Consider the following 14730-nt stretch of genomic DNA (forward strand, 5'->3'; position numbering starts at 1 on the left):
TTTTGTATTGTTTCACACTCCTAAGCATTTAATCTAATTTATGCCTCAATCCATCTTAATTTTAAATAATTGGTCCTAATTTCCTGAAATCTTAATTACTAGTGACATTATTATCATTATTATTATTATTGTTACTGCTAGTGTCTATGGCTGAGAGCTTACTGTGTTGGCCTTTCATACCACGTTACAGGCTCAACCAACCTGAGATTGCTGGTTCCCTTTTTTTTCACATCCTATGTCATACAAAAATAATGCCTCTAAATGATAGTTGGAGCATATTTGCTAAACTCTCACTATAAATCTGAACTTCAGATTCTGTAGCCAGTTTGTCACTAGAGGCATAGACGTGGAAATAAAATTGGCAAAAATTGGTCACTGTTAAATATTTGTAATACTGTTTCCTTACTTCCCGTATTTAATGTGTCATAGCTATGTTTTTCAAACTAAATACAACATATTACAGGTAAACAAATTTAAGATGTATTACAACTGTTTTATTGGTTTACAACAATGATTATATTTAATCTTCTGTTAGGATGCCAAAACTCTTAGAGCCAGCATTAAGAGTAATGAGAATGAAATGGAAGTGGGCAGGACATGTAGCCACATGTGGGGATTGTTGCTGGATCCAGCTGGAAGTCCAGGCTTCAGTTCTGCAGGTCACAGTTTCTCACTGTCGCTCCCCCACAAAATATAATTTGCCATCACCTGTAAATTTAATGTAGTACAGATGCCTAGAATTTTGATAATCATAACAGTAAAATATTTTAATATGATCTTAATAATTTGTTTGACTCAATTAGTGGTTTGGGTTTTTTTGGGGGAGGGGGCTGAATGGTTTTTTGGAACTGCCAAGGTGTGTTTTTACAGATGGAGCGAACCATCATCAGAGGGGTATATTACTAACGTAGTGGGAGGTTGGAAAGACTAAGAAAGCGTCCTAGGAAGCTGTCCAAGGCGGTGTTCTTGTGCTTTTGCTCCATAACAATGCCCCAACTCATGCTGGACAGGACACAGTCACAGAAACTCCTTTTTGGGCTGTGAGATTTTGCCTCTGCCTCTGTATTCTCCTGACATGACACCAAGTGACTTCTCTCTCTTTCCTCGCCTTTTCTGAGTTGTTTAGTATTGAAGTTAGACAATCAGGTCGTTGCATGATCATATTGAAGCAGGTGCACGTGTTGAAGAGCAATAATGCACAGACATCTGTAGGTTTGTAGTTACTTCTTGTCCAAAATGCTCATTACCAGTTACAATGTGCCTTTTTCGGTAACTTTAGCTAGGTGAGCAAAAGCTATGTTTCTACAATTTGAGAAAACCAAACAAAGAATAAATTTGGTGACACCGCCTCTGGGAGGCTACTTGAATTTGCGCATGCGACGACCCGATTGGCCAACTTCAATGCTAAGTAACTTGGAAATGGCACAACGTATCGAATTTTTTCTTAGCAATTATTTCTGAGGACCCCCTCCCTTGCAACACCCTTACGAGCTTTTCAGTCTCTTTCTGACCACTCTGTGTAACCATGGTCTTGGCCAGCCACCACCATCGGGGAAAACGTGCTGCATTGAAGGATGAATGTGTTGAGAAAAACTAACACCAACTCCATAGCCGCAGCTTCATTTTTTCGATTCGATAATTTAAATTTTAGGACTAACTGTCGTATTACTATACTGTGTTATCCCCTTTTCATTTTTTATGTACATTGGTACAGTGAGGTACACAACGCTTGAAGTTTTATCCCCTTTTCATTTTTTATCTACATTGGTACAGCGAGATACAGAACACTTGAAGTTGGGTGATATGATGGGTACGAGGTTCTTGAAGACTTTATGAATACATTTCTACAGAAAATTTGAAGCAAGCTGGAGTTATTTGTACAGATGAAGACTTTAATATATGGAGAACTCTGGAGGAGACATTTACTGAGGTCAAACGGCTGATGAAGACTAGAACGTTCCACATGATGACCGCATAGGTAAAATTTAAGAAATCCGATCTTGCACAGGGAGGGAGAGGGGGGGGGGGGAGGGCACCGAGAATCTTTTCTGACGCAGTAGGAGAAAGGTGGAGGGGGAGAGGCGTTGCGGAAAACAGGGGATTCTTGTAACACGCCAGGAAACCTCCGACATGCAACGCACCGTACGGTGACGTAAGGAATGAGGATGTGGATGTTGGCTTTCAAGATTTTGCAGCGCCTAAGAGAGTTTCTAATTCCTGGACAAACAATTAGACAAAAACCGACAGTCAGCCTTTTGCCATTGAAACTGAGAATCCGCCGCTGCAAGAGAATATGCGAAGCGGTTGGAGAAGGCGGTTTTCACCTTCGCGGGTGTCAAGAATTTGTTTTCGGCACAGGAAGCAAAAGGCTGCTGCTATCTTGTTGTCGCAGCCGGTATCGTCGTCAACAGGAAGGTGACAGAATCTGACAGATTCTCAGGTTTTAGCCGCACTAGGCGGTAGCGATTTGACCGCATAACTTCCGACGCCGGAACTCACCGATGCAGCGTAATAATGTCGCAACACTGCAATCTGCGTCGGAAACCAAGAAGTACGAGTGTCACTGAAGTTGAAACGCTCATCATCTGGAAATTGTTTATGAGAACACAGCGCTTTATAAGATACTGTCCGTGGCATGATCTCCCTGTCGTCACTTTACTCTGCTTGATACCATCCATGTTTTATTGCAGACGATTTCTGTAGCACGCCTGGGGTTGAACAAAAAACTGCGAGTCACAGCTCGTCCAACTACCATTCCAAATATGACCCTTTGACATTTGTTACCTACATTGGAAAACACCCGCCAATTGCAGCAGCTGTAAGTATTGGGAAAGCAGATTTGAACAAAAAAGAAGACAATGAAAGAGGAAGCAAGCCGAGAAAAACCGTTACGAGCATGGAAATGAAAAACCACTGTCTGATTATGTGATTTAAGAACGAATTGGGGGGTCGATATGGAAAACCTCGAGAATCCATTATTAGAGCTAGTATTCGAAGGAGCTTTGGAAGATTTGTGATCAGATAATGTGAAAGGCACAGATGACATTCATTCAGAATTTCTAAAGTAAAATCACGGAATGACAACTAAACGACTACTCAAGATGGTTCGTAGAATCAAAAGTCTGGTGATATACCGTCAGACTTCCGAGAAAATTTCAGACACACAAGCCCGAAGATAGCAAGACCAGGTAAGTGCGAGAACTATCGAACAATCAGATTAACAGGCCATGGAAATAAAAGTACATAAATGTATCCGCAGTTGCGAATATGGACTACCATCAGCTGTGTAATGGAATGATGACAATGAAGATTTCCCAGTTATCGCTAGCGGTCACCTTACCATTTGGCTATCCGGGCACGCACGACTCACGGCGACATTTCAACTTCCATATGTCGTCAATCATGTCTACAACCTCAACTTGTACATCGATTATGTATATTCCCGTACAGGGCAGAACCCGGCATCGGCAGATAAACGCAATACTGCAGTGCCTATGTTATTCCGAATTACGATGTAATGTTCCTTCGAACACGCATGCATGCATATGGTAGTCCATATTCGCAACTGCGAATACATTTCATGACGGCTGTAGTCGCTACATTGTCCGTTTCTTCGGACATGCATGCATGCTTGTCAGAAGGAACATTACATTGTCATTCTTAATAACACACGTGCTGCAGTATCGTACGGAAACAAGTTGTTGACAATAATAACATCCCAGAATGAAATTTTCACTCTGTAGCAGAGTGTGCGCTGATACGAAACTTCCTGGCAGATTAAAATTGTTTGCCGGACCGATACTCGAACTCGGGACCTTTGCCTTTCGCAGCCCCACCATCTGAGCTACCCAAGCCCGATTCACGACCCGTCCTCACATCTTTAATTCCGCCAGTACCTCGTCTCCTACCTTCCAAACTTCACAGAAGCTCTGCTGAGAACCTTGCAGAACTAGCTGTGCTGGAAGAAAGGATATTGCGGAGACATGGCTTTGCCACAGCCTGGGGGATGTTTCCAGAATGAAATTTTCACTCTGCAGCGGAGTGTGCGCTGATATGAAACTTCCTGTCAGATAAAAACTGTGTGCCGGACCGAGACTCGAACTCGGGACCTTTGCCTTTCACGGCAGGTGCTCTACCATCTTTTTTCTTTTTTTTTAATCTCATTTTGTTCGTTTTTGTTCGTTGTATCTGCTCGGGGCGGACGTCGAAAGACACCCATTTCAGTTCGTTGTTGATCCATTAACTCAGTTTTTTTTATTACAGAGGGCAGCTAGCCCTCTGACCAAACACGCTGAGTTACCGTGCCGGCAACCATCTGAGCTAGTAGAGCACTTGCCCGCGAGAGGCAAAGGTCCCGATTTCGAGCCTCGGTCCGGCACACAGTTTTAATCTGCCAGGAAGTTTTAATAATAATATTCACAAGAATGGAAAAGAAAGTTGAGGATATGTTGGATGACGACCAGATTGGCTCTAGGAAAGGTAAAGGCGCTAGAAAGACGGTTCTTGCGTTGCACTTGATAATGGTAGCAAGACCTGAGAAAAATCAAGACATGTCCAGAGGATTTGTCGACGCAGAAAAACTTTCGATGATGGAAAACGGTACAACGTATACGAAATTCTCTGGAAAATAGATGTAAGCTACAGAGAAAGACGGCTTATATAGTCCACAATATGTACAAAAACCAAGAGGGGGAAAAAAAGAACCAAGAGGATGGGGGGGGGGGGGGGGGGGGAGGATGGGAGACCAAGAACGAAGTGCTCGTGTTACAAAAGAGGTAAGACAGGGTTGTAGTCTTTCTCTCCTTCTATTCAATCTATACATCAAAGAAGCAGTGATGGAAAGAAAAGAAGGCGCTGGGACTAAAATGCAGTGTAAAAAGTTATCAGTGATAAGATACACTGATGACATTGCCAATCTTAGTGAAAATGGAGAAGAATTACAGGATCTGTTGAGTAGAATGAACAATATAATGACTTCATGATATGGATTGATAGTAAACTGGACAAAAACAGAAGTATTGAGAACTAGCAGAAATGACAATAGCGAAAAAGTTAACATCAGAATTAATGGTCATGAAGTAGAGGAATTTAAGGAATCCTGCTACCTTGGAAGCAAGAGAACCTGTGACAGACGAAGCAGGGAGGACATAAAAAGCAGACTAGTGCAGGCAAAGATTGCATTCCTGGCTAAGAGAAGTGCACTGGTATCAAACATAGGGCTTAATTTGAGGGAGAAAGATCTGAGAATGTACGTTTGGAGCGCAATATTGTATGGTAGTGAATCATGGGCAGTGGGAAATCTGGAACAGAAGAGAATCGAAGTGTATGAGTTGTGATCTCACACAAGAATGTTGAAAATTAGGGGTACTGATAAGGTAAGTAATGAAGGCAAGGAGAGGAAGATGCGGAAAACACTTTTACAAGAAGATGGACAGAGCCTGGAGGAAGTATGTTAAGGCATTAAGAGATAACTTCCGTAGAACTTGAGGGAGCTATAGAGAGTAAAAATTATAGAAGAAGACAGACACTGAAATACTGGGTGGTTGGTAAACTTGATTATTCCAAAGATAACATACATTATTTTAATAAAGTACAGCGTTCATTGTCAGCGTGTCGGCTGCGATTGAAAATGGAGAAAAAAAGAGTTTCGTGCTGTTATCGAACATTTGCATGTGAAGGGTTGGACTGTCGCACAAATCAAAACAAAGCTGGATGAAGTTCATGTGGACTCTGCACCAACACTGAAGACTATTTACTTTTGGATTAATGAATTTAAACGTGGTCGGTCAAGCACTGAAGACAAAGCATGCTCCGGCCATCCAACTGAGGTCACCAAGGAGGAAACCATTGACAAATTCCATGATATGGTAATGCAAGACCGTCGAATCCAAATTCATGAGATTACTGAGACTCAACGTGTTTCAGCTGAGCGGATGCTCCTACATGGAGAACTGGCTATGAAGAAACCGTGTGTGAGGAGAGTGCCGCGATTGCTCATAGTCGACCAAAAGCGCATCCGGCCAACATTTCTGGCGATGTTAAATCGCAACCCACAAGATTTTTTGTGCCAATTTGTGATTGTTGATGAAACCTGGATCCATCATTATTATGATATATCACTGCAGTCGGCCGAAACCGTACACAAAAGAGGGGAGAGGAGCGGTGTGGGGAAACAAGCCCCACCTCGTTCTGGAAGGGTTGCCATCCTACGTCGCGTTCTATACTTCCACGAAAGCAGAACTGACATAACGATCGTCAGGATCGCTAATTTCTTTTGAAGTGCCGAGAGTCGCATTCGAATCTCTTTAAGCGCCAGGATTATGCTCTTCATTCATTTCAAAATAAGAAAAAAGTCAAGTGATCCACAACACAATGAAAACTGGAGTACACAAAGCATTTGGTAGTTGCTACAGCGCAACTGTTTGCTGTGGTTGGCAGTGGCAGTTCAGGCCCGACCTCTCGAAACACTCTCCACCTAGAACTGCCAAGATACAGTGTCAGCATAATACACACCAGAGTCAAAGCGGCGGTCAAAACGTTGGGCAAAGACCGTTTTGTCTGTTGGTAACGTGATAGCCAATGTTTTTTTTTTGGGATTCCCAAGAAATAATCTTCATAGACCACGTGGAAAAAGTCAGAACCATAATTGCACCCTACTACGCTTTCTTGTTGGATCGTTTGAAACTTGCATTGACTGAAAAAAAGAGCAAGGCTGGCATGTAAAAAAAGTGCTCTTCGTCAGGATAACGCATCATCCCACACATCAGCAATAACAATGGCGAAAGTGCAATAACTGAACTTTGATTGGATCCTCAGTCACCCTGTTCACCAGACCTAGTCCTAAGTTACTTCTTCCTGTTCCCTAAATTGAAACGTTGGCTTTCTGGGAAGAAATTTTCATCAAAGAAGAAAGTGATAATTGCAGTCAATGAGTATCTCGTGGAGTTTGACAGAACCTATTTTTCCTCAAAGGAGATTGTCAAAGCATCCTCGTTTATTCAACAAATAATTGAAGCGTTGGCTGCAAGCGCTACTCTGAGATGAAGAGGTTGGCAAAGGAAAAGAACTGTTGCCGGCCAGCATAAAATCTGTCAGCAGACTGAGGAAAAAAAGGCATCTTGAGTACCTCAATTGGAACCTGAAAAGGCTTTCATATTTTTGACTGGAATTTTTACAGTTTTTGTGGATTTTCACAGTGCTTAGTTCTGAAATGAATATCTTGTCGTTAATAAGTGGGTCTGGGGGACTCCAATCGCTGTACTCAACAGGACTTTCCTATGAACGTCTATACAGCTGTTTGCCCCTGGTAAATTTGAATGTATCTGTTTTTGACAGTTAAGGTGGCTAAATGCTATCAGAATTAATGTTGAACTTCGTAACAATGTTGAATAAGCCCCGAAAGGGATAAGGGCAACGTAACGTACCGCAACATAACAATATTTCGATGCATTGGTAGGACACTGGGAGAATGCAGTCTGCTACAGTTTTCAAATGAGACTACTCACAAAACACTCCAGTGTGTGGGATCCACAACAACCAAAACTAAAAGGGGATGCCGAAACGCATAGATAAGACGGCAACACAAATGGTCAAAGGCGTATTTAACCCAAAGGAGACTGTCAGGGAAATGCTAAAAAATTGGAACTGGCAGAGGCTGAAGATAAATGTTAACTGTCCCACGAACAATGAAGAAAAGACATTTTTAGATGTTTAACACCAAAGCAGCTATTTATTTACTGGCTGATTAGTTTTCGCGGGTCACATATTTTGTATTAGGATATCTTACATGTGAACAATTCTGTTTATGTCATCTCACTTAAATGTATCTCAGATCTTCATTTTCCAGCATGATGTGACCCACGTGCCAACGATATTTTATATACAATGGAAAATTTGTTCTCAGTAGATTACACTGTGTGCCACGGTGGATTATTCATCGTAAGTTTTTATCGTAATTTTGTAAGTTTGTAATAAAACTGATAAGTAGACCAGCGTGACACATGGTGTAATCCAGTGAGAACAAATTCTCCACCGTACATAAAGTATCGTTGTCATGTGAATTCAGTCGCTCTGGATAAAGAAGATCTGAGCAACATTGAAGTCTGATGACGTAAACAGAACTGCCCACACCAAACATATCCTAAATACACGGTACTAGTCAACCAGTAAATAAATAGCGGTGTTAAACATTTAAAAATGTCTTTTCTTCAATATTAGAAAGCTGCAATACGCGAGGTACTCGAACGTTTTATCCCAGGAAAGCCTACTTACAAAGTTTCTGGAATCGTTATCAAGTAAAAAAATATTAAGAATGTTCTATGCTCCCTACACATCGGCTGCGACGACAAGATAAGGCTAACGACAGCGGACACCGAGAGGTTTACACAGTCATTCTTCCCTAGGTCCACACGCGAATAGAATGGGAAGAAACTCTAACTCGTGGTGCAGTGGTAAGCACCCTCTCCCGTGCACATCACGGTGATTTGCAGAGCACTTACGTAGATGTAGATGTGCCGCGCTCTCATTGATTCCATCCCATTCTGGTTTTTCCAGTCTTGCTAGACGCGTGGTTCAAATGGCTTTAAGCACTATGGGACTTAACACCTGAGGTCATAAGTCCCCTAGACTTAGAACTACTTAAACCTAACTAAGCTAAGGACATCACACACATCCATGCCCGATGCAGGACTCGAACCTGCGACCGTAGCAGCAGCGCGGTTCCGGACTGAAGTGCCTAAAACCGCACGGTCAAAGCGGCCGGCTGCGGGATGCGTACCTAAGCAATCCAGTCGAGACGAAAATGTGCCTCTGCTGTCGATCTTAGAACAATAGCCTAAGACATGTGCAAATTTCTGCTGCGGTAGCGGCAAGTATCGTTGACAATGAGTATTAATTTCTTTGATATAGATAAATGGTCACCTGTTTTTTTTCTATCGACTAAATAATGCGCATAGTGGACACCGGATGGCAACTGTTTGGCTCCACCCCCACCCCACGAGATAAAAATCTCCCCAAACACAGCTTCTCATCCTTCTCCGAGATACAGACACATCACTGCAGTATCAGCTTGAAGAAAGCCAGAACGTGAAATGAATATTGACTTGTACCTAAGACTCATTTGTCATTAAATGAAATGTCCCTCCAGCTCAGATCTTGGTTATGCTCTAGATTGTTACTCAGTCCCAATTACGTATCCTGTCTCTACCATCTAAGATGTGGCATTCTTTTGGGGGCGATTCTTCTGAGGCAAGAAACCATTTTATTTGGAAGATGAAGGCCACGAGGCAACGTCTGGAATCTTGTAGGTCTTATTGTAACCAGCTAAATTCACTAACGGTCCCATTTCTCTCTATACAAATTACAGTTAGTTTTTCTGCAAATTAAAAATTATAACAAGTACAGTCTATGGCACTCTGTGCAGCAGCATAATTCTCGTGAGGCACTGAAGATAGGTATAAATTCAACCGAACGTAAGGAAATAAAACACCAGAATGCTTACAAATATCAGTGTATTGTAATAAAGCTATTAGTACATCACCTTTAAAGCCACATCACACATATTTTAACCACTAGCAGTGCCCCTATGCTTATGCGCCAGGTACTTGACTGTGTAAATTTTAGTAAATAACAGGTAACACTATACAAATGGTAACCATGTTTTTCTGACGTGTCAATCTCCTCTTTAAAAGTAGTTTTGAAAATATACACGAAGACATCAACAGCAAGCACATGCTTCAAGACTGATGAATAAATAAACAAATATTAGCCCATATGTCAAACAAAGATGAGCGCCGTCAGAAGTGAAATAATATATTACCTATTAACATAAAGCATTTTCCCTCGCAATAATTACGATTCTAGCTTTGGACCTTTGATAATACTGAGGTACCACTAAATCAGATGTCTACAGTTGAAACTGTACGTTTGGTAACACTATATGCATATTGCATGTAATGTCGGGCCAAAACAGTCGATACCATCTCCGAATGTCGTAACGACTGTAATCTCCGAGTGTGGCAATAACTGTAATTTTCGAATCTGCCAACAATTGGAATTAAGACTACGATGACTCTCCAGCATTTGACAATGCTTATGTTGGCAGCAATTATCTTGAGACTAAAACTGAAATATTTTTCATAATATTTTCTGCTAGTTAAATATCGGTGCAATGACTAATAAAGAACATACTATGTCAGACACGGTATTTCAACATCATAAGGATATTTTCGTTACAATTCGAGTCCCACGAAAAATGCGCTTCCTACCTGACGACGCTTTAAAGACCTATCAAAATCGTCCAGCTATTTTATTAGATTTCATAAACTAAAATGGCAGAAAATGGTATGCTGTAGGTATGGAACGGAAACAGGTATATTCTATATGTCTAGCAAGTCATTGACTTTACTCAGTATTCACATGTCCGCTTGCTTAGCTAGATGGTAACATGCTTGCCTCCCATGCACTGGGCCCGGGTTCGATTCTCGACCCGGAAATTTGCTCCGCTCGTGGACTGGATGTTGTGTTGTCCTCATCATCATTTCATCCTCATCAAGTCGCTCAATGTGGCGCCGAATGAAATAAGACTTGCGCTTTGCCGCCAAACCCGAATGGGACATCCCGGCCAACAATGTCATACGACCATTTCATTTCAGTATACAGTTGAACAAATATACACTCACATACACTAGGCTTCATGTATTTTGTCTGGGACATATCGTGGCAGAGTTACAAATAGTTCCCGTCCCCTGTTTCTGACCAAGATTGTCGGGAAGTTTCCCTTGGCTGTAAGGTTAATTACGAAAACGGAAATCCCCTCCCAGAAGCTCCCAGTTGGGATTCCCTCTCTCCCACTACCAGCTCGCCTGCTATTTGGTTGCAGAGACCTTGACTCTAACTCGAACTGCCCGCTCTACCTTTAGGAGCGGTGGATTTTCGTCAACCGATTTCCTAAATGGCTCCTGATTGGCCATGTAAACACCCCAATATCGATTTTGGAAATGCGGTTCTATCTGCCAGATTTACCTTTCCATAGTCGATTTTCGCTCCCATGTAAACGCCCAACGACTTTTAAAATGTGGTTGGCTTATCAAGTTTCGTCTTGCTTTTAAAAATTTCGGCTAATGTGGTAGGAGTCACGTTTTGTGCAGCGAAGGGGAAAACAAAATGTCAGATCGAGGAAGAAGTCGTCCATCTCCTTTAATGAACTGAGGAGAAGCAGCCATCTTGCTGACTAAACCGGAAACCAGAACAGCTGATCACCAGAAGCCATTCGTGTAAAACAAGTGACGATCGGAAAACTGGTATTTGTCCAACAGCTTCAAGATGGAAATGCCGAACAACTGTGAGAACTCGAAGTTGTAAAGTCAGCGAGAAGCGGCGAAAGTCGCTGTCTTGTGTTGTAGCAACAACGTGTTGGATATAAAAAACTCATTGTGCTATGTGATGGTTGCGAGATTGTTATTTACGCACACAGAAATCATACTGTTTGTTACTAAGCTGAGTTTTTGTAAGTTTAGGGCATAGTAATATGCGCTACGCAGGTTCATCTTCATTACAGTTATAAAGTATTGTGTACCAAAAAGTAGTGGAAACTATACAGCAGGAAGCAAGATTCATGTATTCATGTTTATTGCAGATGATATAATAAGTCAGAAATGACTCCATTCAGTTCCAAGGTAGGATTTCGCGGTTACTAATTATTCAGCGTAAGTTTTGTTTTGAACGTAATTTAATAATGCGTGTTTTAGATTACGGTATGTTATTTTTTGCCGCTACACCTGGCTTGAATACATTACGATTGATGTACTTTACTGCCCATTTTTCAGGTGTGTCACAAGCATTTCAAAGCTAGCGATGTTATCAGGCAAGTATTTGCCACAGACGAAAAAAACCATAGCTGCTCCGTTTTCAAAACACGACCTGACTTTAATGCCGTGCCAAGCAATTTTCCGATCTGTCCACGCTACCTGTCTTAATCTGCAGAACTATCCAGGAAGGAACTAGGAGAAAAAGCACGTCGGAGGCAGCCGTACTGCAGAAAAACATCAAGACGACTGTAGTCAGCCACAACGAATATTTTAAAATATAATAGCCTTCAAGAACTGAAAGATGAAGTTAACGTAATATCTTTACAGAAGAATTCGGGAAAACAGCGAAAGAAAAGTGTATTATGTACACTGATATATCTGTGCAGTCCCATTGCATAGTGTATATTGTGACCGGTAATCATTTGAAAGTGTACGTCTGTTCGAAAGGAGTTCCGTTAAAAAAATTCTAGTCACTGAATTTGTAATGCGAATTTCTACTGGTAACAGAAAATTGCGTAAGTACAACAGAGTGTGATGTGAATGTCTCCGTGTTATTGTATACAAATATTGTTTAGAAGTGCGTGAATGTTTTATTAAACGACCACTGTACATTTAAAAATGCCCCAGATGTTCCTAACAATTCATACACACGAAAGTAACGTATTTTTTTCAAGGACGTCAGTAGTTTAGTTTGCAAACGTGCCTGCTATACACGAAATAAATCGAAGTTATGCTTTCTTAATTACTTTTACCTCACTTCCACATAGACAGTTTACATATATTTTCTCTGTTCACTAACCTCTTTCACGTACCAACTCAAAAATCGCTCATTTTACGCGCCACGCAGTTCTTTTGGTGTTCGCTGCTGTATATTACGATCGCCCTTGGCTATGACGTCACAATACGGTTGTTTGGCCTTGTCTCTAGGTGGAGTTAATTTGACTCAGTCAGCAATATCAATTCAGGCTTTAGCACGTAAAGACGACATCTACATATACACCTACGTGATTACTGTGCTATTCACAATGAAGTGCGTGGCAGAGGGTTCAATGAACCACCTTCACGCTCTCTACCATTCCACTCTCGAACGGCACGCGGGAAAACGAGCACTTAAATTTTTCCGTGCGAGCCCTGATTTCTCTTATTTTATCGTGATGATTATTTCTCCCTATGTAGGTGGCTGCCAACAGAATGTTTTCGCAATCGGAGGAGAAAACTGGTGATTGAAATTTCATGAGAAGATCCCGTCGCAACGAAAAACGCCTTTGTTTTAATGATTGCCACTCCAATTCACGTGTCATGTCTGTGACACTATCTCGCAATGATACAAAACGAGCCGCTCTTCTTTGTACTTTTTCGATGTCATCAGTCAGTCCCACCTGATGCGGATCCCACACCGCACAGCAGTACTCCAGAATAGGCGGACAAGCGTGGTGTAAGCAGTCTCTTTAGTAGACCTGTTGCACCTTCTCAGTGTTCTGCCAATGAAACAGTCTTTGGTTTGCTCTACCCACAATATTATCTATCTGATTGTTCCAATTTAGGTTATTTGTAATTGTAATCCCTAAGTATTTAGTTGAATTTACAGCCCTCAGATTTGTGTGACTTATCGCGTTATAGAAATTTAGCTGATTTCTTTTAGTACTCATGTGAATAACTTCGCACTTTTCTTTATTCAGGGTGAATTGCCATTTTTCGCACCGTACAGATATCTTATCTAAATCATTTTGTAAGCCGTTTTGATCATCTAATGATTTTACAAGACGGTAAATGACAGCATCATCTGCAAACAATCTAACACGGCTACTCACATTGTCTCCTATGTCATTAATGTAGATCAGGAACAATAGAGGGCCTATAACACTTCCTTGGGGAACGCCGGATATTGCTTCTGTTTTACTCGATGACTTTCCGTCTATTACTACGAATTTGACCTTTGTGACAGGAAATCACGAATCGAGTCGCACAACAGGCGATACTCCGTAGTCACGCAGTTTCATTAGAAGACGCTTGTGAGGAACGGTGTCGGGGAAAAAAAAAAGTTTCCGAAAATCATGAAATCATTTTTCGTCTTCCGGGGGATGTGTAAACGTAGCGTCAACGAGCAACATCTCAAGCTGAAAATAGTCGCGCGCTTGCGTGTGTGGAAAGAGCGTACCTTGAAGCGGAGCTCCCCCACGGGAGGCTGTGCGTAACGCACTCCGCGGAAGGAGTAAATGGTTCGCCCGTCCAACGAGCGCAGCAGGCTTCCCCGGAGCCGGCCCTGCGGCGTCTCCACCTCGGGAAACTCTGACGCCGGCGTCGACGGCGCGTGGGTGGGCCTCTTCCTGCCCCCGTAGCCGGCTGCCGCCCCCGCGAGGCACAGCAAGACGGCCGCCAGCAGTTGCGCGTTCCTCCTCATGGCTGCTCAGGCGCTCGACTGCCCCCGCTGCCGACTCCTGCTGCTTAAGTAGCCAGCGCCAGCCGCGCGCCGGCCGCTTCCAGGAACGAGGCGCCACTCTTCAGCGACGCGATACTGCACGCAATTCTGCCTGGCGGTGTCGATCTACAAAGGCACAGTGTTGCTGTCACGCGGAATGGCCTCGTGAATTTCCTGAAACCGTTCAGCCACTAATTGGTGTTTCTCTTATCTCTGCCTTCCAAGTGAGGAACGAGAAATACGACGACTAACAAGTAACACAAGAATACAACCTCCCACGCTTTACAGATAATGACAGAATTGTTCCTGTCAACTGGAATTTCATAAAGAAAGCAGATTTCACTTAAGCGAAGGTCACAAAATCTTCAGAAAATACAGAGAACAGTGGTAAGTTACAAACATAGATCAAGGGGCACAGGAAGTTCAGTTATTATGGAATACCATCTACACTACTGGTCATTAAAATTGCTACACCACGAAGATGACGTGCTACAGACGCGAAAT

At 42.3% G+C, this 14730-nt stretch overlaps 1 protein-coding gene across 1 annotated transcript in view; it reads right to left on the reverse strand.

Annotated features, from left to right (window-relative positions):
* Positions 1 to 14231, reverse strand: part of LOC126163038 (esterase E4-like) — a 56035-nt gene extending 41804 nt beyond the window's left edge. The window contains exon 1 of the mRNA XM_049919913.1: positions 13966 to 14231. Within this exon, the coding sequence (XP_049775870.1) occupies positions 13966 to 14208 (243 nt within the window). The 5' untranslated portion in view covers positions 14209 to 14231. The remainder of the gene's footprint in view (positions 1 to 13965) is intronic.
* Between the last annotated feature and the right edge of the window lie 499 nt (positions 14232 to 14730).

Source organism: Schistocerca cancellata, chromosome 2 (genome assembly GCF_023864275.1).
Source record: "Schistocerca cancellata isolate TAMUIC-IGC-003103 chromosome 2, iqSchCanc2.1, whole genome shotgun sequence".
In the NCBI taxonomy this organism is placed as follows: domain Eukaryota; kingdom Metazoa; phylum Arthropoda; class Insecta; order Orthoptera; family Acrididae; genus Schistocerca; species Schistocerca cancellata.